The sequence below is a fragment of the Schistocerca nitens genome, chromosome 7, assembly GCF_023898315.1.
Source record: "Schistocerca nitens isolate TAMUIC-IGC-003100 chromosome 7, iqSchNite1.1, whole genome shotgun sequence".
Classification (NCBI taxonomy): Eukaryota; Metazoa; Arthropoda; class Insecta; order Orthoptera; family Acrididae; genus Schistocerca; species Schistocerca nitens.
The window spans coordinates 359,920,477-359,947,100 of record NC_064620.1 but is presented as its reverse complement, the minus strand read 5'-3'; the positions used below and the strand labels follow the sequence as shown (position 1 = coordinate 359,947,100).

Below are 26,624 nucleotides of genomic sequence, written 5' to 3'. Positions count from 1 at the left end.
GAACTTTTCCCCGACTCAGCCAACGAACTGTACTGTGGTAAGGTATATCCCCATATTCCGCTTCCATATCTTTCAGGAATCCTTTGAATTGGCGATGATTCATACCGTGACGCCGCACAAAATTGACACACTTCACGAGATCTTTCATTACGCCACCTAGGTCTACTGTTTCAGCACACTGTGCCTCTTATTGAATAAAACAATGAAGAGTCAAAATGTCTGTCCCGAATTAGTCCCTGAGTTTATTTTTCAAACGAGAAGCAAAACCTTGGTGGCGCTCGATCATTTGTGATGCACCGTCTGTCGCTACAGAATGGAGCTTATCCCACGGCAAATTCATCTTGTCCACTGATTCAGAAACAGCGTCAAAAAGTCACGTCCTGTTGCGGTGTAATCGAGTGGTACCACATCCGAGAGTTCTTCAGTTACTTGCAGCTCCATGTCGACACCACGCACAAAGACTGCAAATACTGAGCACAGTCCGATATGTCGGTGTTTTCGTCAACCGCTAGCGAAAATGAAACGAAACTCTCCACCTTTTTCCTGAACTGTGTCTCTAAATCCGCTGCCATGTTCAGGATTCGACGAGACATTGTTTGTTTCGACAGGCGAACCCCTTCAATAGCCTGCACCTCCCTTGGAAACAAACATTCTGCTACTACTACCGTGCACGATCTTACGAGTGGTCCCACCGAAAACGGCTTGCCACTCGTCGCAATGATGTGAGCGACCCCGTAGCTTGCTCAAATTGCAGATTCAGTAGTGTTTTCTCTGCTCTCATTCATCTGAAAATTATAAACGCATTACAGAACACGAACTATGTTGCATGTTTTGATACCCTCCATACTACGAAACCGTTTTTAAACTTAAGTCTCCTGGTATGTCGTTCTTAAGCCTGGCTACCAGTTCTCTGCGTGCAACGCCTTCTACCTGATCGTAGTGCGCTGCGTGAAGACGTGTATAATGTCGTTGTATATTGTAGCTCTTCGCAGTATTAAATACTTTATGACATACAAGACACTGCGGACGACCATCCCTCTCAATGAATAGAGAGGTATCCTCAAATAGAGGTGCAGGGCTCCCGCGGCTAGTCAAAGCTGTCATTGAACACGGGTTATTGCGTCAGTTGAGGCTGCATGCGGCCAGGGGGCAGTGAGTTCGCTTTCCCCCTCCAAAAAAAAAAAAAAAAAAAAAAAAAAAAAAAAAAAAAAAAAAAACCTGAGATCGAAGACTTCTTTGAATAAAAATATTGATGTGTGCTTCAGCAAGACGAATAAAGATGCTTCTCAAAATAATGGAAAATGCTGAAGAAATATCATTTTAAATCCGTATTTTGTACCACTATCAGTCACACTCCATCAGTAAGTGGATGAGTGTAGCTTGCAACGTCTTCGGAGAGAAAGGGACACTTCATTACCAGAGGGACGCTTAATACACCTCCGAAATAGAGTAATATAAAAACTATATAGAATTTTCTTATTTTTACACTACTGCTACGACCTACATTCCTTGTTAGGTAACGGGGAGCGATAGACGGGTAGTTGAGACCATCCTATTGTGCTTAAAACTACAATAACACTTAACAGCAGTTAACAGAAGAATTGGCATTGAGATCTAAGAACAACGTTTGTGTCATAGCATGATTTTGCTTCCATGCTATGTTTAAAATTTCTTCAAAATTATTCGTGGTTGGTGAATAATTTTATCACCAGTTGACTATGAGAAAACTATGGCTATCGTCCGTGTATCACACCAGAGTGAATAACACATGGTCTGAAGAAATATTATCTTAGGCCTCCATTTTGTCATTAAATGAAGGAGTGCATTTTGTAGATCTTTTCAGAGGGAAAGGACTAATAATTGCCGAAGGGACGCTTAATTTCCTCCGAAATAGACGAATATGAAATGAATTATAAGCCCTACATACGAGCAAAATTCGACCGCCAGGTTGTCAGACTGTTTTATGTCTCACTCTGTGAGTAGTAGTATCGATGGGTAAGGTTCGTCAGATGACTTTCGTACATAATGCTACCATTTGTTTTAAAATGATAAAGGATGACTATTGTAACAATATTTTCAGTCATTATTAGCTCATGTTTCTAACCTAGCAAGGTAATGCAGTTCTTAACGAACTTGAATATGGGAACACGGCAGTGAGTATTCGTTTCTGGTGAATTTGATTTAGGGAGTCTCACTTCTTAAACAGGGTTACAGATGATTCTTAGCAACCACCTATCTATTCTCCAAAACGTATAGATATCCTTGTCCAATTGATCCATTGTTCACCCTCTAACCACTTTGATATCGATTTCTGCGAAAAGCTGCCTAGATCACTTAATACACTTATTTATTTATAAGTTGGTTTCAACTACTACCTTTATCAGACTAAAAGATACAAATTTTGAAACAAAATTCGGCGTCAGACGCAATAAAACCTATACACGGTTGTGTTACAAGTTCTAAGATTTGATCTAATGAGGGAAATAAAGACATACAAGGTGACAATTACTGCACTGCATGAAATAAAATCGTCATAACTTCTGAACGGTTTGCGTTAGGACTTTCGAACTGCACGGTTGGCCGCGGGGCGTGATGATAATTAGCATGCGCATGCATGGTTTGGCTTAGTGATGAAGCCCACTTTCATTTTGATGGGTTCGTCAGTAATCATAATTGGCACATTTGAGAGACTGAAAATCCACATTTCTTGATCGAGCGTTCTCTTCACCCTCAACGGGTGACTGCGTGATGTGCAGTGTCCAGTCACGGGATGATGTGGAAGGACTCATGCATTGCATTTATATGCATTATGACTCATCTGAATGGCGCCTATTCATTGATTCATCCAAAACTAGCCTTAAAGCAGTATTATTGCACGATGGAAATAAATTAGCATCGCTTCCGGTGGGACTTTCTGTGCATATGGACGAAAACTTTGACGACTGGGCCATTATCCTGGAGAAACGCAAATATCAGGACCATCAATGGATGGTTTGTGGGGACTTCAAAATACTCCTTTTGGGTGAGCAGGCAGGCTATACCAAATACCGATGCTTCTTATGCTTGTGGGACAGTAGAGCCAAAGAACAGCATTGGACTAAAAGTAATTGGCTACCCCGAAAAACTAATGTTATCAATGATACTTTGGCACCACCAGAAAAGGCTTTGTTGCCCCCTCTCCATATCAAATTGTGGTTGATGAAACTATTTTTAAAGTCGCTGCAAAACGGTGGGGACTGCTTTTGATATCTATGTACAAAACTCTCGAAGCTGTCAGAAGAAAAGTTGAAGGAGGGAGTTTTCACTGGCCCCGACATAAGAAAACTTTTAACCGACGCCCTCTTTGTGAAAATTATGAATGAGAAGGAAAAAGATGCTTGGGTATCGTTCAGGGATGTAGTGGGAAAGTTTTTGGGAAATACTAAGGATCAGTTAGACCGTCAGCGAGAGCGCATCGCTAGCTCCTGCTACTACTAAGGCGAGTACACCGTTTGCTTCTTACATATTTTACAAACAGCAGCGACTTATTTTCAGTTATCTGTGTAATTACTAGTTTATTTTTGTAATTTCTTGCGTGTTCGAGTGCTTACTAGGTAGAACCTTTTATTTCAATAACAGTGTTTTGTACTTATTTGCTGCGCTTAGCTTTTAAATAGTTTTTCTGGGAAAACCTAGCGTAGTTTTCGCGTCTCGTATTTCAGTGAGTGTTTCTTGATTATCAGAGTAGCTCATCAGAAGATTATCTTGGGAATTTGTCACCGTATAGAGTAGGGTAAACATAGTCATGTGTAGGGACTGTGGTTGTTGTGAGCGGACGCAAGGAGAATTGGCCACTCTTCGGGGACAGGTGGAGGCTTTGTCTGTTAGGCTCATCGAGCTCGAGGCGCAGGCGTCGGCTCGTAGTGGCGTTGGGGCAACTGTGGTGAGACCTATGCCTACTTCGGTGGCCTTGGAATCACATGGAACCCCTGATGTCGCTGCGTCTTCCGGCAGTGAGCATCTTACCGGTCAGCCATCACTCCAGGGTGAATGGCGGACAGTGGTGGGCTCGCGCGTGCCTGGCCGAAAGGCGAAGGTTGGATCTGGCCGCGTGGCGGCTGCCTTACCCCTTTCCAACAGGTACGGGGTGCTTCCTAGTGGTGATGACATCGTTTCCGAGCCACCACAGGATGCCTCGCCTGTTGGGCCAGTGGCCGATTCTCCGGCAAGGTCCCGACAGTCACAGAGGGCGGGCCTATTAGTTATAGGGAGCTCCAACGTTAGGCGGGTTATGGAGCCCCTCAGGAAAATAGCGGGTAGGTCGGGGAAGAATGCCAGTGTGCACTCGGTGTGCTTGCCGGGGGGTCTCGTCCGTAATGTGGAGGAGGCCCTTCCGGCAGCTATTGAACGCACTGGGTGTGACCGGCTGCAGATAGTAGCACATGTCGGAACGAATGACGCCTGCCGCTTGGGTTCTGAGGCCATCCTTGGTTCCTTCCGGCGGCTGGCTGATTTGGTGAAGACAACCAGCATCGCAAGCGGAGTGCAAGCTGAGCTTAATATCTGCAGCATAGTGCCCAGAGTCGATCGCGGTCCTCTGGTTTGGAGCCGTGTGGAGGGTCTAAACCAGAGGCTCAGACGACTCTGCGACTATAATGGTTGCAAATTCATCGACCTCCGTTATTGGGTGGAGAACTGTAGGGCCCCCCTAGACAGGTCAGGCGTGCACTACACACCGGAAGCAGCTACTAGGGTAGCAGAGTACGTGTGGCGTGCACACGGGGGTTTTTTAGGTTAGAGGGACCCCCCCTTGGGCGAAACGATAAAATACCTGACGGCTTACCAGAGAGAACATTATCATCGTTGATAAAGAACGTCCGTCCTCAGAGACCAAAAACAGGAAAAGTTAACGTAATATTGGTAAACTGCAGGAGTATCCAGGGCAAGGTTCCTGAATTAGTATCTCTTATTGAAGGAAATAGTGCGCATATAGTATTAGGAACGGAAAGTTGGTTAAAACCGGAAGTGAACAGTAACGAAATCCTAGACACAGAATGGAATATATACCGCAAGGATAGGATAAACGCCAATGGTGGAGGAGTATTTATAGCAGTAAAGAATTCAATAATATCCAGTGAAGTTATTAGCGAATGCGAATGTGAAATAATCTGGGTTAAGTTAAGTATCAAAGGTGGGTCAGATATGATAGTCGGATGCTTCTATAGGCCACCTGCATCAGCAACCGTAGTAGTTGAGCGCCTCAGAGAGAACCTGCAGAACGTCGTGAAGAAGTTTCGTGATCATACTATTGTAATAGGGGGAGACTTCAATCTACCAGGTATAGAATGGGATAGTCACACAATCAGAACTGGAGCCAGGGACAGAGACTCTTGTGACATTATCCTGACTGCCTTGTCCGAGAATTACTTCGAGCAGATAGTTAGAGAACCAACTCGTGAAGCTAACGTTTTAGACCTCATAGCAACAAATAGACCGGAACTTTTCGACTCCGTGAATGTAGAAGAGGGTATCAGTGATCATAAGTCAGTGGTTGCATCAATGACTACAAGTGTAATAAGAAATGCCAAGAAAGGAAGGAAAATCTATTTGCTTAACAAGAGTGATAGGGCACAAATCGCAGAATATCTGAGTGACCACCATCAAACGTTCATTTCTGAGGAAGATGATGTGGAACAAAAATGGAAAAAATTCAGAAACATCGTCCAGTACGCCTTAGATAAGTTCGTACCGACTAAGGTCCAAAGCGAGGGGAAAGATCCACCGTGGTATAACAATCATGTACGAAAGGTACTACGGAAACAAAGAAAGCTTCACCATAGGTTTAAGAGTAGTCGAATCATAGCTGATAAGGAAAAGCTGAACGAAGCGAAAAAGAGCGTAAAGAGAGCAATGAGAGAAGCATTCAACGAATTCGAACATAAAACATTGGCAAACAATCTAAACAAGAACCCTAAAAAGTTTTGGTCATATGTAAAATCGGTAAGCGGATCTAAATCCCCTATTCAGTCACTCGTTGACCACGATGGCACCGAAACAGAGGACGACCGAAGAAAGGCAGAAATACTGAATTCAGTGTTCCGAAACTGTTTCACTGCGGAAAATCGTAACACGGTCCCTGACTTCAGCCGTCGCACGGACGCCAAAATGGAAAATATTGAAATAAACGATATCGGAATTGAAAAACAACTGCTATCACTTAGTAGCGGAAAAGCATCCGGACCAGACGAGATACCCGTAAGATTCTACAGTGATTATGCTAAAGAACTTGCCCCCTTTCTATCAGCAATTTATCGTAGATCTCTGGAAGAACGTAAAGTACCTAGCGACTGGAAGAAAGCGCAGGTCGTTCCCATTTTCAAGAAGGGTCATAAATCAGATGCGAATAATTATAGGCCTATTTCGCTTACGTCAATCTGTTGTAGAATAATGGAACATGTTTTATGTTCTCGTATTATGACGTTCTTAGATAATACAAATCTCCTTCATCATAACCAACATGGATTCCGCAAACAGAGATCATGTGAAACTCAGCTCGCCCTATTTGTCCAAGAAATTCACAGTGCCGTAGACACTGGCGAGCAGATTGATGCCGTATTCCTGGACTTCAGGAAGGCATTTGATACGGTTCCGCACTTACGTTTAGTGAAAAAAATACGAGCTTACGGAATATCGGACCAGGTTTGTGATTGGATTCAGGATTTCCTAGAAGAAAGAACACAACATGTCATTCTTAACGGTTCAAAATCTGCAGATGTAGAGGTAATTTCGGGAGTACCGCAAGGAAGCGTGATAGGACCTTTATTGTTTACAATATACATAAATGACTTAGTTGACAACATCGGTAGCTCCGTGAGGCTATTTGCAGATGACACGGTTGTCTACAAGAAAGTAGCAACATCAGAAGACTCGTACGTACTCCAGGAAGACCTGCAGAGGATTAATGAATGGTGCGACAGCTGGCAGCTTTCCCTAAACGTAGATAAATGTAATATAATGCGCATACATAGGGGCAGAAATCCATTCCAGTACGATTATGCCATAGGTGGTAAATCATTGGAAGCGGTAACGACCGTAAAATACTTAGGAGTTACTATCCGGAGCGATCTGAAGTGGAATGATCACATAAAACAAATAGTGGGAAAAGCAGGCGCCAGGTTGAGATTCATAGGAAGAATTCTAAGAAAATGTGACTCATCGACGAAAGAAGTAGCTTACAAAACGCTTGTTCGTCCGATTCTTGAGTATTGCTCATCAGTATGGGACCCTTACCAGGTTGGATTAATAGAAGAGATAGACATGATCCAGCGAAAAGCAGCGCGATTCGTCATGGGGACATTTAGTCAGCGCGAGAGCGTTACGGAGATGCTGAACAAGCTCCAGTGGCGGACACTTCAAGAAAGGCGTTACGCAATACGGAGAGGTTTATTATCGAAATTACGAGAGAGCACATTCCGGGAAGAGATGGGCAACATATTACTACCGCCCACATATATCTCGCGTAATGATCACAACGAAAAGATCCGAGAAATTAGAGCAAATACGGAGACTTACAAGCAGTCGTTCTTCCCACGCACAATTCGTGAATGGAACAGGGAAGGGGGGATCAGATAGTGGTACAATAAGTACCCTCCGCCACACACCGTAAGGTGGCTCGCGGAGTATAGATGTAGATGTAGATGTAGATCCTGACTACAAAACCATTTTTCAACGGATGCTAGCAGCATATGAAGCTCAAGGCTGCAATATGAGCTTGAAGGTCCATTTTTTACGCTCCCACATAGGCAGTTTTCCTGAAAACGTGGGAGCTAACAGTGAAGAACAGGGGTAGCGGTTTAACCAGGATGTCCGTGATATCCAGAGACGGTAGCATGGAAGATGGGATGTCACTATGATTTCTGACTACTGTGGGTGCTTAAGCGGGAAACTAAAGAGGATATCGGAAAAGGAATCGGCGAAGTATCAAGGAGAAGAAGAAAATGTTTCATAAAAAACATGCATAATTATAAAATTGTTACTATATGTCTCAAAATAATATTTCACTGGTTGTAAAACAGTATTATGTTTGATAATTTTGAACAAACGAATGCATTTACCAATTTTTTGAGTTAGAATTTGCAAAAAAAACCTTATCTGATAGAAAAAATGGACATCACTTCTGAAATCAGCGCATTCTAAAACATATAATTCAGTAAAAATATCTCATGCAGCTGACAAAAAAAATTTTTGCAGACGTGTGTAATCGGTACGATATTCGTTGATGGCACGGTGACTACTGAATGCCTCGTGAGGGTTTGGGAACATGATTTCATTCCCATTATCCCACGTGACCCCGATATCTGCAAGATGTGGTTCATTAAAGACGGAGCTCGACTCCATCGAAACAGGAGAGTGTTTGATGTTCTGGAGAAGCACTTTCGGAATCACATTCTGGCTCCGGGGTACCCAGAGGCCACTAGTACGGGGCTTGATTGGCCGCAATATTCTCCGGATTTGAAGAGATGTGATTCCTCTTTGTGGGGCTATATTAAAGGCAAGATGCTCAGCAATAACCCCAAAACCAAAGCTTGGTTGAAACCATATATTTAACTTGCGCTTGTATGTGATGAAGACACTTAACATTTATAATTCCATCTCTCTTGGACGCCTGTGTGATACTTATGACTATTTTGTAAGGCAACTATTAATATCACCATTGTTTGCCTTGATGTTGTAACCTGCATGTGTCCTAAAATCCGATGATGGCGGCTTTAGTTTCGCCAAAACCGGTAATCATGGAATAAAAAGAATTCGTGAGCTCTTGGCTACCAGTTTATTGTTTTACAACCATCTAGATCGCTGTCACATGAGCACAATGTGCTCCCTACAAAATACATTTATTTAGGATGTTATCGACAGCTTCGATGTTCCGACACTTCAGCGGATCATGCAGAATTTCACTGTTCATCTGGACCACATCACTGTCAACGATGGTATGCATATCGAACATGTCATAACCTACATCCGAATATCTTTAGTGACGTTTACATGTTGATTAAAGCTTGTGCGGTCTGTCGTTGTAACTAATTATACTACTGGACATTAAAATTGCTACACCAAGAAGAAATTCAGTTGATAAACGGGTATTCGTTGGATAAATATATTACACTAGAAATGACACGTAATTACATTTTCACGCAATTTTGGTGCATAGATCCTGAGAAATCAGTACCCAGAACAACCACCTCTGGCCGTAATAACGGCCTTGATACGCCTGGGCATTGGGTGAAACAGAGCTTGGATCGCGTGTACAGGTACAGCTGCCATGTAGCTTCAACACGATACCACAGTTCATCAAGAGTAGTGACTGGCGTATTGTGACGAGCCAGTTGCTCGGCCATCATTGACAAGACGTTTTCAATTGGTGAGCGATCAGGAGAATGTGCCAGCGAGGGCAGCAGTCGAACATTTTCTGTATCCAGAAAGGCCCTACAGGACCTGCAACATGTGGTCGAGCATTATCCTGCTGAAATGTAGGGTTTCACAGGGATCGAATGAAGGCTAGAGCCACGGGTCGTAACACATCTGAAATGTAACGTCCACTGTTCAAAGTGTCGTCAATGCAAACAAGAGGTGACCGAGACGTGTAACCTATGGCACCCCATACCATTACACCGGGTGATACACCAGTATGGCGATGAGGAATACACGCTTCCAATGTGCGTTCACCACGATGTCGCCAAACACGTATGCCACTATCATGATGCTGTAAACAAAACCTGGATTCATCCGAAAAAGTGACTCTTTGCCATTCGTGCACCCAGGTTCGTTGATGAGTACACCATCGCAGGCGCTTCTGTCTGTGATCTAGCGTCAAGGTTAACCGCAGCCATGGTCTCCGAGCTGATAGTGCATGCTGCTGCAAACGTCGTCGAACTGCTCGTGCACATAGTTGTTGTCTTGCAAACGTCCCCATCTGTTGCCTCAGATTTGAAGGCGTGGCTGCACTATCCGTTACAGTCGTGCGGATAAGATGGCTGTCATCTCGACTGCTAGTGATACGAGGCCGTTGGGGTCCAGCACAGCGTTCCGTATTACCCTCCTGAACCCACCGATTCCATATTCTGCTAACAGTCATTGGATCTTGACCAATGCGACCAGCAATGTCGCGATACAATAAACCGCAATCGCGACAGGCTACAATCCGACCTCTATCAAAGTCGGAAACGTGATGGTACGAATTTCTCCTCCTTACACGTGGCATCACAACAACGTTTCACCAGGCAACGCCGGTCAACTGCTGTTTGTGTATGAGAAATTGGTTGGAAACTTTCCTCATGTCAGCACGTGGTAGGTGTCGCCACCGGCGCCAACCTTGTGTGAATGCTCTGAAAAGCTAATCATTTGCATATCACAGTATCTTCTTCCCGTCGCTTAAATTTCACTTCTGTAGCACATCTTTGTGGTGTAGCAATTTTAATGGCCAGTAGTGCACGTTCTTTTTTTTCAATAGTTCAATAATTGTCACCATGTAGATTAAGCGATGTAGATGACTTTATTAGCAAAAACTCAGTTAGGTAACTCAGTTAGGTAACTTAGTTTCGTTATTAAGTGTCAGTATTTGCTTCTGAGAAGTCTCATTATTCTACATAGCAGCATCTGTGAGCTAGTCCTTTAGAGGGTTCTCAGTGACTCGTTTCTCTGCCTTCAGGTGGGTCACGACTTCGCCGAGTTCTTGACGTGGGACGACATCCCTCTGCTACGGGCGCAGTGCCGCGTGGTGCGCCGCTTCACGCTGACCTACATCTGGTTTGGCGTGGGCGCCTGCGCCTACTTTCTGGTCTCTCCTGTGTGTGCTGAGGGCCTGCCTTACGTACTGGCTCTGCCCTTTGACGCGATGCAGCCCTTGGGCTTTGCTGCCGCGTGGGTCTTCTGCATGGTAACGTGCCTGCACACCGTGGTGATGACCATGGTGCTCGACTCGTTGAACGTAAGCCTCATTGCGCAGCTACGTATGCAGCTCACACTGCTCAGCAGTAAAATTGTAAATCTCGCCAAAGTGCTATCAGAGCGACCTGAGCACTCTTCTGAAACGACTGCCTGTCGTGAAGTTCATAACCGACTGGAGAAGTGTGTCCGTCACCACCAAGCAATTATAAAGTAAGACTATTACTAACTAATCTGGTTGGTACTATTTCCCGCTTGCTAAAAACGTTTGCATGCATTCTTGTGTTTGTATATGAACTGGAAAATTGTGTCTGTTTGTCAACTAACAGTCTGCTTCTGATTATGTTATCGTTTTGATATTTCTCCACGGATTCACTAAGCTGCATGTGCTCGTTAAAGTGAAATAATTTAATTACGAAAAATGTTCAAATGTTATTTTTGTTCTTATGACGCAAAATTCACTGAATATGATAGAAGTTGAACAGATACTTAAGGAACAAATTTAAAGGTATTCATCCTAAAGGGAGAAGGGACAACAGGTTTCATAATGACTCATGTCAGAAATTAACAGTCTATCTAAAGTTCACCAGTAGCTATATTACTGGTTACTGCCGTAAATATTACAGGAGATCTTCGAAGTAGTTTTAATATGAGGTGGAGTGAGTGTCCATGGCTCAACACTTTATATACCTCTTGCCTGCAGATATTAGGCCGTTCCAAAATGGAGTCACACATTGCTTCCACATCTACACATGCCCTAACTTACCCAAGACTTTTATGGAGACCTTGCTAACAACAATCGAAGCAATCACGCTAGCAATGCAAAACGTCCTACATGTCGTACTGTCATCTGTGAGTACACCGCATCCCCTTCACATCAGATGTTCAAAGTGGCCTCCTTTGGATGCAATTTAATGCATGGCTTACAAAATGTTGGAGGGCCACTTGTCTGGAGACTTTGCAGGGCTTCGTCTCAATTTCCAGTAGAACCCGGTTCTCCAGATCTGCTATACGCACAGTCAGCCGCCTCCCTGCACGTTCGTCTTTCTGAAAGGACCCATGATCACACAAACGTCCAATGATTTCCCTAAATTCCTCCAGGCAAATCCCGGGATGGTTCCTCTGAAAGGGCACGGCCGACTTCCTTCCCCATCCTTCCGTAATCCGATGAGACCGATGACCTCGCTGCCTGGTCTCCTTCCCCAAAACAACCCAACAAACGCTCAAAAAGGGCTTGAAATGTTCTGTGATGATGGTATCTGTGAGGATACTTGCTTTGGTATAGCCGTGATGCCTCTCGAAAGTTTCTGTCTGTTTCGCGGCACACAAACACCATTTCTGCTTGCTCCCGACGTGAATTCCAAACCATTCCGCTGCGTCAACCACACAGCCTAAAACACACAAGGAACAAGTGGTCAGAGAAATTGTCATTCATCAGCGCCATGTACCGCGGCAATGAGGCATTTCCGAATTTTTGGTTCCATTTACAATCAGGGAACCGTCCCTGCCGTTTGCCGTCTTTATTAATGTTCACCCTGTTTACCTCAAATAAACATTTACTCCTCTGAAGATTCTTCATAAATAAAAAGAAGTGAAACTCTTGCGTGGATGGATCACATCTGCAGGAATATAGGAGCAACTAAGGATAGACGAGAAACATAAAAAAAAATGGGAAACAGGAATGCGGCGCACATAAAGCAGCTTCTGGGCGACAAGACGTACTGCACGTGTATTTTGTACGGGTAACGGCGAAGGTGGGCGCATCGCCGTCCTTAGCCTTTGCAGATGCGAACAACGCATCACTATCTCCAACATATCTGACAGTCGCAACAGAAACCAAAACATTGCTTCAAAACAAGTCTTCAGAGGAACGATACCAAAAATGGACGACGAGCGTAATATGAAGAAAATCGCCCACGCAACCTGCCACTGTAGATGCCTTGGGAGAGAATATAGGCAAAACGCATATGGCACAAAAATTGTGTTTCATTCAGTTGTAGTCAGACGGTCCATAAAGTAAATATTATCAGTATACCGTAACGCATCAATACTCTCCAGGACCCTGTCCTTGAAGTTAATTTAGTGGTTCTCTGTCCCAGATGGGTAATATCAGGGAGTTGATTCAATAATAATTATTGTTATCCATCGCACATTATGCAAACAGACGAAAATTATAAAGCTGACTCGTCCTTAAACTTCTAACTACAAAGTAATTATTGTTGCTCATATACGTAGATATATTCATTGATATCCGTATTGGTGCAGGGATTTACTCACAAGTTCTCCAACAAGATTTTATCCTTTTTGTTTGCTCATTAGCCGCCGTCTGCGCATCTTTCAACAACAGCTCATAACTTTTTTAGGAATTAGTTTGGTGCTCAGTCGTGTGTCACTCTCTCGACCTGTAGTACTACCATATAATCACAAAGAAGAATCAATGTGACAAGAACTGACATACCCTAGTACTCTCAAGGAACTAGATAACTTTAAAGTTCTGTAAGGCTATAGGTACTGCGATACTGAAGTAACAGTAAGCGGCTCAGCTGAAAAGAGATTGACATTTCTAAAGAAAGGGCTTTCCGAAAGTTTAACAACAAGTGGAGGGAAGATAACTGCGAAGAATCGGTGGATAACAGAAGAAATACTTCAACTGACCGACGAAAGAAGGAAGTACAAAAATTCTCAAGAGAAGATAGGATTACGATAACATAGGTCACTAAGGAAATAAATATAGAGCAAGTTCGTGGAAGCTAGGATAAAGTGACTGTAGGAAGAATGTCAATAAATCGAAAGATAAATGTCATCGGAGGAACGGATACAGCGTATAGCGCAGTCAATATAACCTTTGGTGAAATTAGAAACAGAAGTAGTAAAATTAAGAGTTCAGAATAAATCATTCTCTCAGATTTCGAGGAGAGAATGGATAGATGGGAAGAATAAAGGCCTCTGCAAAGTGGAAGAACTCTGTCTGCTAACATGATAGGAGAAGGAATGGAAGGCGATTTGGATGAAATAGGGGATCCAGTAATACAATCAGAGTTTGTCAGAGCTCTGGCGTACTAGAAAACAAATAAGAGCGAAGGCAGTCTTTTCAGGCAGGTATGTAGAATCAATTCTATCGAATTTGCAGCAAAACTCCTGAAGACAGTCCGGAAAGAGCGCTAGCTATTGCAAAATTAGCACGACAGTTCCTACATTAAAGCTATTCACAACAATAGTATACAAAGCAAAAACAGAAAATTGAGGATTCTTTGGTGATGATCGGTTTGTTTTAACAAAACGCAAACGCAGAAGAGGTGCTTATAATGTTGAGCTTGATAGTGGAAGGAATACTTAAGAAACGTTAAAAGATCTACCTATGATTTTTCGAAACAAGAAACGGGCTCAAATTTTTGTATTGGTGCAAGATGGACAAAATGCTAAGAAAAACAGGTACAAGCTATACCGAAATACGGGTAATATAGAACATACATAAGAACCGACAAGAAATAATGCAAATGGAAAGCCAAGTACGAAGTGCTCGGATGAAAATGTGTATAAGACAGGGATGCAGCCTTTCAAACCTGCTTTTGTTGTCGAAGCTGAACTCCTTCATGATTTTAAGTTTGAATAACAGTCATCGGCAATGGCGGCTGAAGATTTGCTGCATCATAGGCGGGGCAGTACGGAACAGAGGTTCAGCGCGTTGTCTTCCCTTTGATGTGGGAAACTGCCCTAAAAGATGGAAGAATTAGCAATGATTAGATATGAGGATGTTGAAGGCAATGGAAACCATAGTATTAACGACAAACAATGCGTATCCACATTACATATAGCCTATAATTAAAAAAGTGTCCTGAAGGTCCCTCTTTTGGGAAAAGATTTGGTATTAGTACCACATTTAGATCTTCGGCAAGTGGCTGCGAGGGACCAGGTGACCACGAGAAAAGAAGGAATAACAAACGGAAAACAGGATTTTACATATTTGTATTGGTAGGGGACCTCGAAAGACTGAAAAGGGAAGTGTAGAGACCTAATCTAGATGTAGTGGGAGTTAGGGAAGTGAACCGATGTAAGAAAAGGCTTTCTGGTCAGAGTAATATCAGGTAATACCAACAGCAGCAGAAAATTCTTTATGAATAGAAAGATAGGATTAAGAGTCAGTTATTGCGAACAAGGCAGTGATTGGGTTGGTCTCATCAGATTCGAAAGCAAACCAACGCCAGCAACGATAGTTCAGGTATTCATGCCACCGTTGAATGAAGATGATGAAAAGATAGAGAAAGTATATGAAGATGTCGTGTGTGTAGCTCAGTATGCAAACGGCAATTAAAATCTAAAAAACATGGGGGATTCATCACGGTTGTAGTGGAAGGAATATAAGAAAGAGTTGCAGGAGAATAAGGACTTGGTAGTAGGAATGAGAAAGAAAAAATACTAATTGACTTCCGGAATAAATTTCAGTCGGTAATAGCGAATTCTCTCTTCAAGAATTACACGAAGAAGAGGTATATCTGGAACACACTGGGATACCTATGAAGATTCGTGCTGAATTCCACTATGGTCAGACAGAGACTCTGAAATCAGATACAGGAGCAGATATAGCCTCAGTAATGATGAATAGTAGACTGAGGTATGAGAAAGAACCACTGTGGAAGAAAATGGGATACTGAAATGGCGAGGACTGATGAGGAACTTCTAAAATTCTGGAAGGATGTTGATACTACAATAAGGAATAGAACAGTAGACTGTCAAATAGAGAAAAGTCTACAATTCTGAAAAGGGCAGTCACAGATGTTAGACACACAAAGTTAAGGAATTCTGCTACCTTGCAAGCAGAGTAACATCTCACAGAGAAAAGGACATAAAAGGTAGAAAGGGTATTCCTGTCCAGTTCAAGTCTACTGGTATCAAACATAAGCCTTAATTTGAGGACGAAATTGAATGTTTGTTTGTAGCTCAGCAAGGTAGTGAATCGTGGGTGGTGAGGAAACAAGAATAGAGGAGAATCGAAGCGCTTGAGGTATGGTACTACAGGAGTATGTTTAAAAGTAGATGGACTGTTGAGATAAGGAGTGAGGAGAATCTTCGCAGAATCGGCAAAGAGAGGAACATATAGAAATTTCTGATAAGGATGACGAACAAGACGGTAGGACTTGTGTTAAGACATCACTGAACTACTTCCCCGATACCAGAGGGAGACGTAGAGGGGAATGACTAAAGAGAAAGACAGGGGTTGGAATACATCCAGTAAATAATTGAGACTTAGGGTGCCAATATGAGAAGAAGAGATTGGCGGAAGTGAGAAATTTGTGGTGTGCCTCATCAAAGCAGCAAGATGACGGTCTCAAAAAGTGTATCAAACATAAGTCTTAATTTTAAGGAGGAAAATGAACAGAATTGTATGGTGGTGAAACATGGAGTGTAGGAAAACCGGAACAGAACAGAATGGAAACATGTGAGATGAGGTGCTACAGGTTAATACTGAAAATTAGGTGGGTGGATAAGGTAAGGAATGAGCATGTTTTCCACAGAATCGGTGAGGGAAAGAATATATGGAAAACACAGACATGAAAAAGGGACAAGACGACGGAACTCCTTTTAAGACATCATAGAACTATAGACCGTTGAAACTCAAAGAGACGATAGTAATAATATTAATTGGGACGTCAGGAGACAGGGCTGCTCTGAGATGAAGACGTTGAGACAGTAGAGGAAGTCTTTAGTGGCCGTGTCAGACCTGCCATGCGACTGAAGACCAAAAAATGGTTACGATGTTCCAGTTTCAACTAGATAATGTGTTACAGAACTCGTACTTATGTTATAGGTTACCGTAAGAGGTGAAGCACTTCGGAACCTTCGATACACCAATGTGGAAACCGAAAAATTTTTAAATGCTGAACGAGAACTTGTAACAGTTGAAAGCGTCTGCTTCAACACAAATACATGGACGTTTAGAAATAATATAAGTTGTATAGCTGTTACAACATATTACTTAACGTGTTTCGCACAGTCGTTTAGAAGCATAACGTTCCACCACAAATATTGCGCTGTGTTGTTTTGTTACTTTCCTTTCATTAATTGCTGACAACCCCTTGCAACTAGACGCAATGCTTAATATATCCTTTTTATACGTCAGTTAGCAATAGTGTAACCCAGTTGCATAACACGAGAGCACACACAACTTCTTTCGAGTAGTGTCACGACGTCAGGTGGAGTGTGGAAAGATTCTACACTCCTAAGTCGACATCTGTCAATAGTTCGCAAGACAATTAATAAGCCGACCGGGGTGGCCGGGCGGTTCTAGGCGCTTCAGTCTGGAACCACGTGACCGCTACGGTCGCAGGTTCGAAGCTTGCCTCGGGCATGGATGTGTGTGATGTCCTTAGGTTGGTTACGTTTAAGTAGTTCTAAGTTCTAGGGGACTGACGACCTCAGATGTTAAGTCCCGTAGTGCTCAGAGGCATTTGAACCATTTAGAATTAATACACAGTGCGGCAAATAAGTGGTCAGAAAACAGAGTTCCATGATACTTACAAACACAGCAGAGGGAAGGAAATATGGTACTAACCTGACTATGGCATATGTTGAAGCTGGCCACCATTCGTCTCTTGGCACTTATAGGCCTGGTCAACAAGGTGCTGGAAGTGGATCGAAGCTGCAGTGCCGGAACTGCTGCAGATACATCCAAAATTTTCTGCTGGAGTTTTTGAAGTCTATGATGGTTGTTGTGATACACCTTAGACTTGAGAGCACCCAACACAAAGTAATCGCACACCGACAGATCAACTGACCTCTGCTAATAACTGTAAGGAGTGAAGAGTGTGTAGATTTGATCCTAGGGACCGGAGTGCTCTACGTGGCGAGCGTACACGTGGTGTGCGCGTCACAGGATGTTGTTGTATGCATACATTGACATCCAATCGTATCCACTCGTCCGGGTCATTGTTATTTGCCCTACCCTATACTTTCCAACCACTAGTTCCATTGTGCTGGGGCAGCGTAGTAATGAGTCACGGCTGCTGCACAAAGCGGCTACGATGGAATGTTGCAAGTGAACGTTTACAAAATATGAAATCGATTGAGTTTAGACAGGCGGATATCAGATTTACCTATAGTGAATGTTGTTTACTATTGAGGAATTACATTATACTCTTCGATTGGCTTCTAACAAGCCGGCCACAGTGACCGAACGGTTCTAGGCGCTTCAGTACTGAACCGCGCGACCGCTACGCTCGCAGATTCGAATCCTGCCTCGGGCATGGATGTGTGTGATGTCCTTAGGTCAGTTAGGCTTAAGTAGTTCTAAGTTCTAGGGGACTGATGACCATAAATGTTAATTCCCATAGTGCTCCGAGCCATTTGAACCATTTTTTTAACTTCTAACAAGTGTGCCCCGCCATGTGTTTTAACAGGAATGCAGATTTGTTGGAGAAGACCCTGGGTGCGATGTTGCTGGGGCAGAGCGTATCCATTGGCGCCTCTACTTGCTTCCAAATGTTCCAACTTGCCACGGTACGTGAACACACACAATAACTGTACAAACTGGAATCAACTGGTACGATTTGTTTGCTCAATATTGTCATTTGGAAATCGATAATGTGTTACTCCACGTTTTACATTAGTTACTTATTTAACTGTATACTCCACTGGTCCTCTAACAGATTTGTTTCCAGTCTTGTCGGAACAGTCAGTTCTCGGATCAGTTCCACTCATTAGAGCAGATAATTTTATGCTGATCATTTACAGATTGTTTAAAGTAGACAGATTGCATTAGATTAGATTAAATTAGTACTTGTTCCATAGGTCATGAATACGACACTTCGTAATGATGTGAAACGTGTCAGGTTAATAAAAGGTGTCTATACAAGATATTACATTACACAAAAGATTACATGTCACTTAATACTTTTTTTTTTTGGGGGGGGGGGAGTTATCCACTTACTATATCCAAAAATTCATCTACTGAGTAGTACGAGCTGCCATTAAGAAATTCTTTTCATTTCCTTTTAAATGCTGTATGGCTATCTGTCAGACTTTTGATGTTATTGGGTAAGTGACCAGAGACTTTTGTGGCAGCATAACTTACCCCCTTCTGAGCCCAAGTTAGATTTAACCTTGGGTAGTGAAGATCATTCTTTTTCCTAGTGTTGTAGCCATGTACACGGCTATTTCTTTTGAATTCGTTCGGATTGTTAATAACAAATTTCATAAGTGAATATATATATATATATATATATATATATATATATATATATATATATATATATATATATATTTGTGAGTCTATAGTGAAGACCCCTAGCTTTTTAAATAAGTGTCTGCAGCATGATCTTGGATGAGCTCCAGCAATTATTCTGATTACACGCTTTTGTGCAATGAACACTCTTTTACTCAATGATGAGTTACCCCAGAATATGATGTCATAAGAAGGAAGAGAATGAAAATAGGGGTGGTAAGCTAATTTACTGAGATGTATATCGCCAAAATTTGCAATGACCCTAATAGCATAAGTAGATGAACTCAAAGGTGCGGCAGATCTTCAGGGTGTGTTTTCCAGTTCAAACCATCATCAATGCATACATCTCGAAATTTTGAATATTCTACCTTACCTACCGATTTCTAATCAAAGTCTACATTTATTAATGGTGTCATTCCATTTACTGTGTGGAACTGTATACACTGTGTTTTGTCAAAGTTTAATGAAAAGCTCATTTGCAGAGAACCACTTAACGATTTTCTGAAAACATCGTTTAGAATTACAGCAGTTAGTTCTTGGCTGTTGGGTGTACAGCTATACTTGTATCATCGGCAAAAAGTAATCGCTTTGCATCTTCGTGAATATAGAATGGCAAGTCATTAATATATATTAAGAACAGCAGAGGACCCAAGACCTAACCTTGCAGCACCCCATTCTTGATTGTTCCCCAGTTTGAGATATCACCAGGTTTTTGCATATTATGTGAACTGCTTATTTCAACTTTCTGCACTCTTTTAGTCACGTATGTTTTAAACCATTTGAGCGCTGTCCCATTCATACCATAGTGCTGGAGCTTATCTAGGAGTATTCCGTGATTTACACAAATAAAAGCCTTTGAGAGATCAGAAAAAATCCCAACGGGTGACATCCGGTTACTCAGAGCATTTAATATTTCATTAGTGAAAGTATATATAGCATTTTCCGTTGAAAAACGTTTCTGGAATCCAAACTGACATTTTGCTAAGACTTTATTTTTGAAAAGGTGTGAAGCTACTGTACAATACATTACTTTTTCAAGAATTTTGGATAAGGCAGTCAGAAGAGAGTTCGGGTGGCAGTTGTTGACATCAGACGTATCCCCGTTTTTATGCAGTGGTTTAACAATGGCATACTTCAGTCTGTCTGTGAAAATACTCTGCTTTCAGAGAGCTATTACATATGTGGCTAAGAATCCCACTTATCTCTTGGGAACAAGCTTATATTATCCTGCTGTAAATGCCATCAATTCCATGTGAGCTTTTGTTCTTGAGAGAGTTTATTATCTTCCTAATTTTGGAAGGAGACGTGGGTGGAAATTCAATTGTATCAAATTGTGTGGGTAAGGCTTCTTCCATTAACTGATTTGCTTCTTCTAATGAACATTTAGATCCTATTTTCTCTACATCATTAAAATAAGGATTATTTAAAACGTTTTCGACTTTCTGCTTGTTGTTTGTTAAGTTTCCATTCGCTTTGATGGTAATGCCGTGATCCTGTACTCTTGGTTGTCCTGTCTCCCTTATAATAATATCCCAAATTGTTTTGATTTTGTTATCAGACATAAATTTTGTACCTCAAGTGAGCTTTTTGGTCTCCTAACGTGCGAATAAAAATTGGAAAATTGGAACATCAACGATAAACGCAAGTATGTTAGACTTCTACGAGTACACTACACATGTTACTAGTTGTTAAACTAAAATACATATATAATGGAAAAAACTGAACCTGACATCGGTGTCATGTTACTAAATGACGGAATCAAACACTATAAAAGGAGAATGGCAGAAAAATGGTAAAGAATGAAGTCTGCAGAAAGATATTGCTAGAAGGCGGGAGTGGTCGGGGAAACATGTCTTTATGCAGCCTGTCAATAAAAGAACAGTAGAGTGTTGGAGCTGCAGTGCCAGAAAGATTCAGATACACATCATACATGACATACAGCAAGTGGCCTACATATGAAGTTAAAGATATTGCCATGGAATAGAAACAAAAATGAAAGTCAGACAATTCAGAAAAAAGTATAAAAACGCATATTCTTCTTCTTCTTCTTCTTCTTCATCTTCTTCTGCTCTCGTAGGTGCATTCCATGCATTTAGAATACGTATCCTGTTACTTGGGAAATCTTTAATACTTCACAAATGTATTCCTCCTTTCTTCTCTAAGGAAAAATTTATATATTTTTTTTCTTGCAAATCAAACCCTAATACTACTTCCACAGCTGTATTATTATAATGTAATCCAAAAATCTTAACTTTTCAGCTATATCAGTTCACAATGAAAACCTGGTAGTGAATGACTGTGTCCTTTATGTTAGAAACTTATGTTATTTTCTTCTGTAATCTCCTTTTAGGCCAAGCATTATGTTATTTCAAAGAGGTTCCATCCCTTAAGTGCGGTTCTGGAAAATGGGAAAAATATCCGGCTTAGGCTGCCGTTACTTCTGATTTACAACAGAAGCGTTTTCAAGTATCGAATGTTATTAGATGTGTTAATAGATGGGAATCATTGGTTTCTATATCTTTTTAATAATGGGTGGAAGAATAATTCGTATTCTAAATCACTCAGATTTCGCCTTGTAACAGGTACTTCCTGAGTAGTTCGATTAATCAGTGGAATATTACATATATTTTTAATCTCTTGCGATATGGAGCCTTTTCCACCGGTTTTCCAGCTAGTTGGCCCAGAAGACTGTAACAGCTCTCTTTACAAGATAAATAATATGAAGAATCCATTTGGATTCCAGAAAAGGCCCCTTATAATATTGCTTACTAAAGAAGCTAGCTTCATTAACAAAGGCGCTACACTACAGTCTTCAGTCAAGTGCTTTGTCTGTTGGATTCCTCTTAAAATGATTCATCATTCGTTTTCGTATTTCCATCTAGGGTGGCTTATCAGTTTTTCTCGAAATTAATTATTAATGTAACCTGTCTTCTGATACACCTATGACGTCAGGGATTCCACACATCTGAACGTCCATTACCGTACTGTGCATTGTCTCAGTTTGTTCCATTTGTGCTTAAAGTTTTTAATGTCCACTACGGAGATGATCTTCAAGAGAATAAAGGCCATTTTCAATTCATCGATCCATTTCTGAGGTTTGGATACAAAGGAACAGCCACCTCGTCAGCCTTTAGTAATTCCAGATTTCAGTTGGCAATAGCTAGCTCGAAATTAGGAATTTACGTACTGCACGGTATTCCATGTTATCAGTCTGAACGGAATATGAGCGAGACGAATGCGCTGAAAAGTTACGTAAAGAGTACTATGTGAACCCTTCACTTACGTTATTTGGCAACATAAAATAATCTAAACAATAAGTGTTGTTGGTCCTATCGATGTTTCGTATCTCTGTTAGGCTTTTCTAAGAAATAACATGTCTCTCTCACTATAGAAGTTTGTTTGCATACGTCTCTTTCTCTTCGTAATGCCTCTTCTGGCTTGTGTGGGCCAGAATAGATGTACGCTCTACGTTGTTTAGAAGTTGGCGCCGTCATGTAAGACGCACCAAACTTCAGCAGACGACTGTTCGAGATTGCTTCTTGCTCTTAATTTTTGTCGTGTGTACACAATGGTTATATTAAATAGTAAATGTTACAGTGCTTTCACGGGTAACACAGTACCAGTGAAGCATTTTCAGATTTCTTCTCCCTTTGCGTGCATATTTGATCCAGTAATGCGACACATTTGGCCTCGTTAACGTGACTTTGTTTCCGTTGTACGTTTAGAATAACAAAGGAGAGAAGCATGTGATGTAAAAACTCCCTTTGGCGTAATCCAGTAACTCATTTTCTTAATAAAGACTGACGAAGTTGCTGTTTGGTCTATGCCACTTATTGAATGTGCTGACAACATATTTTTCTATGTGTGTGATGTTTTCAATCCTTCCTTCTCTAAGTGTTCATCCTGAGAGCTTTTCAAGTTGAAGTGACAGAAAATCTTGGTAGACAAAAATACTTCCACCAGAAGTTAGTGTCTGGGGCAACCGACATGGTGAACGTCGGCTTCGTGTTGTGACGTCATGACAACTCCCCTTTCATACTTACATATGCTTTCCGCTTATTGTCATCTGTGGCGCTGCTCCACCCAAATGCCCCACCATGTATGAGGAAAAAAGAGATTTCAGGATACATATAAGAGTTATGCTTAAGTCGAAGCTTACTACCTGTTACTAAATGGATGTTTTTCAGCCTGTTTCTGTAACTACACTCCTGGAAATGGAAAAAGAACACATTGACACCGATGTGTCAGACCCACCATACTTGCTCCGGACACTGCGAGAGGGCTGTACAAGCAATGATCACACGCACGGCACAGCGGACACACCAGGAACCGCGGTGTTGGCCGTCGAATGGCGCTAGCTGCGCAGCATTTGTGCACCGCCGCCGTTAGTGTCATCCAGTTTGCCGTGGCATACGGAGCTCCATCGCAGTCTTTAACACTGGTAGCATGCCGCGACAGCGTGGACGTGAACCGTATGTGCAGTTGACGGACTTTGAGCGAGGGCGTATAGTGGGCATGCGGGAGGCCAGGTGGACGTACCCCCGAATTGCTCAACACGTGGGGCGTGAGGTCTCCACAGTACATCGATGTTGTCGCCAGTGGTCGGCGGAAGGTGCACGTGCCCGTCGACCTGGGACCGGACCGCAGCGACGCACGGATGCACGCCAAGACCGTAGGATCCTACGCAGTGCCGTAGGGGACCGCACCGCCACTTCCCAGCAAATTAGGGACACTGTTGCTCCTGGGGTATCGGCGAGGACCATTCGCAACCGTCTCCATGAAGCTGGGCTACGGTCCCGCTCACCGTTAGGCCGTCTTCCGCTCACGCCCCAACATCGCGCAGCCCGCCTCCAGTGGTGTCGCGACAGGCGTGAATGGAGGGACGAATGGAGACGTGTCGTCTTCAGCGATGAGAGTCGCTTCTGCCTTGGTGCCAATGATGGTCGTATGCGTGTTTGGCGCCGTGCAGGTGAGCGCCACAATCAGGACTGCATACGACCGAGGCACACAGGGCCAACACCCGGCATCATGGTGTGGGGAGCGATCTCCTACACTGGCCGTACACCACTGGTGATCGTCGAGGGGACACTGAATAGTACACGGTACATACAAACCGTCATCGAACCCATCGTTCTACCATTCCTAGACCGGCAAGGGAACTTGCTGTTCCAACAGGACAATGCATGTCCACATGTATCCCGCGCCACCCAACGTGCTCTAGAAGGTGTAAGTCAACTACCCTGGCCAGCAAGATCTCCGGATCTGTCCCCCATTGAGCATGTTTGGGACTGGATGAAGCGTCGTCTCACGCGGTCTGCACGTCCGGCACGAACGCTGGTCCAACTGAGGCGCCAGGTGGAAATGGCATGGCAAGCCGTTCCACAGGACTACATCCAGCATCTCTACGATCGTCTCCATGGGAGAATAGCAGCCTGCATTGCTGCGAAAGGTGGATATACACTGTACTAGTGCCGACATTGTGCATGCTCTGTTGCCTGTGGCTATGTGCCTGTGGTTCTGTCAGTGTGATCATGTGATGTATCTGACCCCAGGAATGTGTCAATAAAGTTTCCCCTTCCTGGGACAATGAATTCACGGTGTTCTTATTTCAATTTCCAGGAGTGTAGTTTTCATACGATCTTGAGATATCCTAATGTCTCTTACTTTAAGAGAATTACGACGAATAAAGTTATTACGGTGAAACCATTCAAAGAAAATTATTCATACTTTTCACTGAATTATTGGTTTTACTACTCCGCGTGGGGTGGCTGAGCGGTGTCAGGAACCTTGTCACGGTTCGCGCGGCTCCACCCATCGGAGGTTCGAGTCCTCCCTTGGGCACGGGTGTGTGTGTTGTCCTCAGCGTAAGTTAGTATAAGTTAGATTAAGTAGTGTGTACACTTAGGGACCGACGACCTCAGCAGTTTCGTCCTACAAGACCTTACCACAAATTTCCGAATTTCCTTTTTACTAATTTTCCTTCAGGTATAATTGCTGTGGTACGTATTTGTTTGCCAACTTATGGTCAAGTAGAACAAAGCCCGTAAACTTCTGCCATGTTATGAACATTTTCATTCACTAAGCAGAGAAACAAATATACTAATCGCTGACCACTAGTTACGCGAATGTATCGTGCATTGCATTGTGCGTGATACACGTCCAGTCACAGATCTGCTCTCGCTTGTATGATTACATTTATTAACAGCTCTATTTTCGCAGACTTGAAATAATACTTACTTAGACCGATTGCTGCTCGATCATTCTTATCATTTCTAAAGATAAAATACCTTTTTGTATCTGTACATGCACTGTCTGTTGTGTAGTCAAATGCTTATCCTAGTTAGTTCGTCCACTCTCTTGTTGATTTTCTTGTATCTCCATTCCCTTTTCTTCACTTTTGTTGAACCTTGCCTTCTTTTCCTCTGTTTCGCAGGCCATACATCTGGTTCCAATTTTGATTCCTGACACACTGATGCGATGATTAAAATTAGTTTGTCCTCCATATCTTTGACACAGATGATACATACTCGGAACAATAGTTGTTTATGCCAATATGATAATCAGCATCTAGTTATTCCTTTTTCATTTTTATTTGTTATTATCCGGGGTGTTTCAAAAAGAAAATATATATTTCTAATGCATATATTTATTAAACTTTAAGACATACGAATATGAAATTTTACTCACATGTTTACGAACCTCTCAAGTTCAGATTACAGATATTCAGTATGTCCTCCATCAACGACACGAACAATATCACATCTATACTCAAATTGCTCCCATACTCGGGCAAGCATGTCCTTCGTCACTGATGTTATGGCAGTACTCATCCGGTTCTTCAACTTCCAGGTTCTGTGGGAGTGGTGGCACATAAACGTTGTCTTTAACGAAACCCCACAGGAAGAAGTCAGGGGGTGTCAAATTCGGTGACCGTGGAGCCCAACTGAGACGTGCTAAGTCGCCTGTCCCTTGACGATCAATGCAACGGTTCGGTAGAGTTTCATTCAGATATTCACGCACTTCGTGACTCCATTGAATGGGTGCTCCATCTTCTTGAAAAATGAAGTTGTCTTCGTGCAGCCTCGGAAACAGCTACTTTTGTAACATATCGAGATACTGCTGATCGTTAACCCTGTTTCCACGAAAGAAGAATGGGCCGTAAAAAGTTGATCGGGATAACGTAGAAAACACATAGACTTTGGGCAAATTTCGTATATGTTCAGTGCTGCATGTGGGTTCAGTAGGCCCCAAATTCGAACGTTGTGTTTGTTTACCTGCGAAAGTGTTATCATTGTCGATAGCATCAATAATCTTGTTACAAAGTACCACACGTTTGTGTTTGTCATCAGGACACAGAGCTTGTAACAGCTGTAACTTGTACTGCTTCATAACCAACCGACGTCTCAAAACATGCTAAATTGTTTTTGTAGGTAGTTGTATCTCCCGATTGGCACGAGGAGTTGATTTTTGAAGGACTACGATG

General features: G+C 42.5%; 1 protein-coding gene across 1 annotated transcript in view; it reads left to right on the top strand.

Annotated features, from left to right (window-relative positions):
- Positions 1-26,624, top strand: part of LOC126195628 (uncharacterized) — a 57,535-nt gene that overhangs the window by 18,013 nt on the left and 12,898 nt on the right. Inside the window, exon 2 of the mRNA XM_049934254.1 lies at positions 10,688-10,966. Within this exon, the coding sequence (XP_049790211.1) occupies positions 10,688-10,966 (279 nt within the window). The remainder of the gene's footprint in view (positions 1-10,687; positions 10,967-26,624) is intronic.